This window comes from Pinus tabuliformis, chromosome J, assembly GCF_031772625.1.
Source record: "Pinus tabuliformis cultivar Carrire ecotype Pingquan chromosome J, CPIR1, whole genome shotgun sequence".
NCBI lineage: Eukaryota > Viridiplantae > Streptophyta > Pinopsida > Pinales > Pinaceae > Pinus > Pinus tabuliformis.
In genome coordinates, this window is record NC_142295.1 from 531,175,787 (window position 1) to 531,181,854 (window position 6,068).

The 6,068-nt window shown below is 33.2% G+C and overlaps 1 protein-coding gene across 1 annotated transcript; it reads left to right on the forward strand.

The window, feature by feature from the left end:
- The first annotated feature begins 872 nt into the window (after nucleotides 1-872).
- On the forward strand, nucleotides 873-2,007 carry LOC149228096 (uncharacterized). Its single transcript, XM_089375636.1, has one exon. The coding sequence runs from the start codon at nucleotides 1,099-1,101 to the stop codon at nucleotides 1,783-1,785; it is 687 nt and encodes a 228-aa protein (XP_089231762.1). The 5' UTR covers nucleotides 873-1,098; the 3' UTR covers nucleotides 1,786-2,007.
- Nucleotides 2,008-6,068: the final 4,061 nt, after the last annotated feature.

Below are 6,068 nucleotides of genomic sequence, written 5' to 3' on the forward strand. Positions count from 1 at the left end.
TCAGCAGTCCATATGATATTTAATTACCAGTAAACTTTAAAGGGTTATGATAGATTTCCTTCCTCTTAATCTTGGTCATAACAGGGATTTGAATCTGGGTATTTGGAATTCCAAGGATTTCACATTAAGAAAAAAAACCTTCTGTTTATTATTGCAAGGTAAAATGTTTTTTTTTGTTTTTGCTTTACTTAATTACCAGTAGAGATAATTAGCAGTAAATCTCTAAAGTCTATGATATATCCTCTTCCTCATAGCCTTAGTCACAATAGAGAATTTGAATGTGGGTCTTTACAATTTCAAAGATTTCACAATTCTCGAATTAACTAATAAAAGAAAACCTTCTGTTTATTGTTGTGAGGTAAAATGTATTTTTGTTTTTGTTTCAAAACAGAAAAGTTCAAATTTTGGATTTTGGGTCGATTCCAAAACGCGGAATCTTTGTGGGACAATTCGACAGTACGATTTAGATGGTTATGAAGACCATTAATTCGTTTTAAATGAGATTGAAATCATTCATAAAGACACTTTTCAATAATTTTATCGGCTATTCAGTGAGACCATGGGTTGTAATTGTCATAACCTTTTAGTCAATGGAAAAAGATTGAGCTTGGAAACATGGGCATCAATAGCAGCTAGATAAAAGGAATCAATAGCAGCTAGATAAAAAGAAAAATCCGAAGTTCCCATAGGATTATAAGGACAATTGCTCGTTCATTTTTAACCAGTTCAACAACAAAATAGATTAAAAAATATTCCAACTTCACCCCTTTTAGGCCAGCGATATTTTCGCAGATATACATAATAAATCTAACCATTCCATATCCAAATCCATCAAAGTTGAGCAATTATTATATTTGCAGACCATGGGAGCCCACTGCCCTCAATTTTCTCTCTGCACATTGACTAACCACGACTTTGGGGTGATCATGTATTTTCCTCTCTCTTTCCCTGTTCCATCTCCATGTTGACTGAGCTTGACTTTGTACTCTCATGGATTTTCCTTTTTCCTTCGGTTTCACATTGGCATCCACTATGAGAAATTGCTATAAATCCCAATCCATAGGGGAAGGAGGTGGCGCTCTTGGAGCAGAGTAATCAATGGCAAAAGCCCAGAATTCTGAGGAGAAAAAAATACGCCACTGGATTTCTATATGTAATCCAGGCATAGGCATTCATATGTTTGTGCCCATGATGTTGATCTCATTGGCTCTCATCATCAGGCAGTGGGAAGCTGTAAGGGAGGTTCTGCTAACTTCCATTCCTGTATGTTGTTTCACCCAAGTTGAACTTCAGCGTCTTGATTCAGTCTTCTGGTTGATTTTGTGTAATATCATCATCGTTCTTCTCTCCATCCAATCGGGATTGTTCTGTGTAACTTCCGGTACTGACCAATATGGAGACTCAAGTTCATTTGTGCAGGAAATTGAAACCTGGCCAAAGCAGCAGAACGCTCTGGAGGGGACTGGTACGGAAAGCAGAGAAGCTCTTGGAAAAAACGAATGGGCTAATTCCATTTCCATGAGTCTTACTGTTACACAACCGGAGCAGAAACAACCATCTGTTAAGCGCAGCCGCGGCCGCAGCCGTGTTAATGGTATGACACAGGACAAACGCCAAGACGATTCTGACATGGAAAATTCGATTTTCCGGGATCAGGCTTTTGTGGAATCTGAACTAATGGTGATAGTGGATGGGAGCAGTGATGAACTGAGGCAGAGATGCGATGATTTCATTGCTCAATTCCGTAACCAAATCCATTTCCAGAATAGCCGAACAATGGGATAGGTGTATCTTGTTAGCCTGATTGTAATTCGATTGTAGATTTGGGTTTTCTGGTCCACGCACAAAATCAACCGTTAAATTTGTAGGTAGGACCTCCGAATCTATAATCCAAAGGATGGAATCTTGTATTACAATAATGGCTACTTTGAGGTTTGAACTTTGAGCTGAGAATCCCGAAATCTTGTAATTATAATTATACAAGTTTTGACCTTCTGTGTTTTTTTTTCAGTTTCAATGGAATATGTTTATCTCATACCAACTAAAAATAATATTCATAGCAGTAAAATTTCAGAGACTTCCTCTTCGTTTCTTTTGGATCTTCTGGTTGTTCTCTGTTTTATTGTTTTGCTTATATAATAGAGTGAACCAGTTGTGAAATTTTACAATAGTACTAATTTCTAAAGCCTATAAGTTACCTACCAAATCAGGCTCAAAAATTTGCAGTTCTTTTTAAACCGATGTTATAAGTCAATCTTTTCATTTATTCCCGTGGTAAGCTCCACAGTAATACTCTATTTCTTTGAAACTAGATGCTGAATAAAACTAGATTCTGGATATCAAAATAAGCATCCCATGATTGCCTCCCGTTACCCAATCCATATAACCAGAAAAAGATCAGAATCAATTTGTTAGTCAGGGTTAACTTGATTGGCATGGCTATCCTGTGGCTGACTCCTGTCCCAGAAAAAGATCCGGATCAATTTGTTAGTGAGGGTTAACTCGATTGGCCATGGTATCCCTGTGGCTGACTCCTGTCTAATTGCTTGAGCTCGGTTCGATGGGGTATGAGTATTTTATTGGTCAGGTTACAGTTTATTGGTTGAAACAGGGCACGTAAAGAGTTCAGGTTCAAAGTTCCCTGTTACTATTCTACACGGGTGTTTTCCAGTAATCTTCTACTTTTAGCTGGTGTTTATTGGTGTCCTTCCATTATCAAATGGACGTGTTTGATATTTTTTATCAATCAGAAAAAACCCTGTTCGTCCGTCATCAAAAGACTGAAAAAGCCACTTTCAGTCGTTTACCTCAGACAATGATCGAAGCAGATATAAGTGAATATTTACTTACTGGATGGACTCAAAGCGCAATTATTCATTTTTGGTACATAAAAAAATTGTAGTTTTTCGTTTTTAAACTTTTAAGGTTATTTTGAGGTTCTAAATGACATGACATGTTTTTAAAGTTATACGGAAAGACATAAGTGGAAATATGTAATTATCATTTAAATTTTTCGAATATGGTATTAAATGCCCTTAACAGATTGTATACAAATGTTATGATCATGAAAATTGATGTACCAACTAACTCCAAAGAGACCACAAACTTTTTGGTGTTTCATTTCGAAGTTTTTTTTGGGTATTTAGAGATGTATTTTGAGGCTCTAAATGATATGTTTTTAAAGTTATAGGGAAAGACAAAATAAGTGAGTGGACATATATAATTATCATTTAAATCTCTCGAATATGATATTAAATGTTCCTAGCAGATTGTATACAAATGTTATGATCATGAAAATTGATGTACCAACTAACCTCAAAGAGATTACAAACTTTTTGGTGTTTCATCTCAAATTTTTTTGGATATTTAGAAACGTTGATGTACTAACTAACCTTAATGGCCCATTTTAGAAGTTTAAGATTTCTTCATTATTTCTAATGTTAAAAGAAATTTTTTTGGCATCATTTTCACACACATCTCTTGTCATGTCAGACATAACGGTTCTAGTCTACATTTTTACAATTTCAAAACTAAAATTTTACTGTATTTCATTTCATTTCCTTCAAAACTCTGAATTGCAAAATCTTAGTGACAGGATCAATTTTCTACCATATGTTCTCAGAAAAATTCGTCCGACTTCTTTTTCACATTGACTGCAGCCAAATATTCCATTACATCGCCTCAAGTATCGGTAAAGGCGATCAGTGGCGAACAAAGAAGGGGCCCTTTCTACCCGAAATTTTAACATTGACGCGAAGGGTTTTTTCGGATTAAAACGCAGAACAAATTAGCGAAAATCAAAGTTTGCTCAGTATCTCCTTCCGAGTAATTGTATTAAACACATTGCAGATGAAGGCTTGATTGTGTAGATAGTAGATTTTTGCATTCAAGTAGCTAGTAGATAGGCTTGATTGTGTAGATAGTAGATAGGCTTGATTGTGTAGATAGTAGATGTCCAGAATCTGTGAAATATACTAGGATGTTTAACAGAAATTAAAGTAAGTTAATTTTATAATAAATTTAATTCTTTAAATGGAGTACATTTACTTTTTATTTTCAGACTTATTAATTGAATTTTCTCAAAATATCTATATTTATTTTAAACCATAAAAATGAAAATTTAACTCAAACAAACTCTCTAAATTTTGACCAAAATCTCAAGTCTCATTATCAGGCAATCCCTATTTTAATTATCAAAATTATTATTTGAAAAGTAAATAGATATATAGTAAATTCTCTGGATGGTCGAAAGTGACTGGAATCTGGACAAAAAAATTTCAAGAAATCTTATAGTAGCAATGTTCGAATCATGTTTTTATGGCGGAAATGGATTCAGCACCATCAAAAACCTCCAGGGCATCCAAAATCTTGAAATTTGACAACTGTAACCTAGATTTACAAAAAACCTTACCAGATTTTATCAAAATATTGCCAAAATTTCTTGAAATTTGACAACTATAACCTAGATTTACAAAAAACCTTACCAGATTTTATCAAAATATTGCCAAAATTTCCATGATTTTCAGAACAAAAAACAGTCTAATTAGACAACAACAAATTGTAAAAGTAACAATTACATTTTATAAAAATAAAATAGATCAATATTTTTTTGTCAAAAAGATAAAGAACATTTTACTTATAGTAAAAAGATTTAAAATCATATGAATTTTAATTATATTATTTTATCATTTGGAAAATAATAATAATAAATAAATACACATCAAAAAAATCATTTTATTGAATAATCTAAAATTTATATTATCGTAATTTTAGTTCATTATTTAATATTCAAAAAAAATATATCATTAACAATACAACTACCAAATTTTTTATTAATAATTTAAATTTTCTAAAAAAAAAAAAATGATTTACTTATGATCTATCTTAAATCTGGATTATAACAATAATGATTTTAGCAGTGACAAAAATGAAACTATAATGATTATTTCTCAATCAAAACAACAATAAATACTTATCATTCTAAAAGAATTTTTACTTTATATTTCTTATAAAAGATTCAAACTTTAAAGTGTGAATTTACCCCAATTTTTCATGTACTAATTTGAAATAGATAATGAAATTCCAAAGAAACTTTTAATATTCCCTTGATTCTAAACCCAATCATCAATATCTTATTGATGGCACGGTCCTTTTCAATGGCTTTTCTCCCAATGCCACTTCCAAAGGAACTTCCCTAAAAGTAAATACATTAGTGTTCATGAAAGCTTTTTCAAATGGGAGATATTGAAACACAAAGAATCCCATGGTTCTTAGTGTAAGAATAGCGTCTAGACTCTTATTGTGCTCCATAAGGTATAGGGATTTGGCATCTTGTAATATATTCTATCATCCCTTTCTTTGTTTTCTTTTGTAGCTTTCACGTATCTTCATCCACATCTCCAAAAAGACACATATCCACATTGAAAACACATAAAATCATTTTGAGGAATACTCTAGCCAATTTCTACCTCTCCATGGTCCTACATGCCCCAGCATTAGATAAATCCACTTCATTTCATGTGTGATATTCATGTGTTAGCGATGGTAACTATGTCATAGTACCAACGCTATTGTTGCAACTATCTACAACCACCACCACTATGAGGATAATGAAGGGCCTTTAAATACCACACTACTCACATCATCACTTGGTTCATGCCTAATGTTCACCCTCACATATTTATAAACATGAGAGCTTGGAAAGGATGGAGGTTACAAGAGAGCTCGTGGGATACATAGATGTTGGTTTGAATGTGTTGTTCATGATCCTTGATGATGAATCAAACACATTGTTTGTGATATCTAACATTAAGAGTTGCCAATGGTAAGATTTCTTTGCAGAGATAATGGGGGTGTAGGAAGAAAGAATGAAGAAAATATATGTGTGATATTCATGTTTTAGTGAGGGTAACTATGTCATAGTACCAACGCTATTGTTGCAACTATCTACAACCACCACCACTATGAGGATAATGAAGGGCCTTTAAATACCACACTACTCACATCATCACTTGGTTCATACCTAATGTTCACCCTTGCATATTTATGAACATGAGAGCTTGGAAAGG

Excerpts from the sequence above, each read along its gene's own strand:
- LOC149228096 (XM_089375636.1), top strand. The coding sequence starts at position 1,099 with ATGGCAAAAGCCCAGAATTCTGAGGAGAAAAAAATACGCCACTGGATT.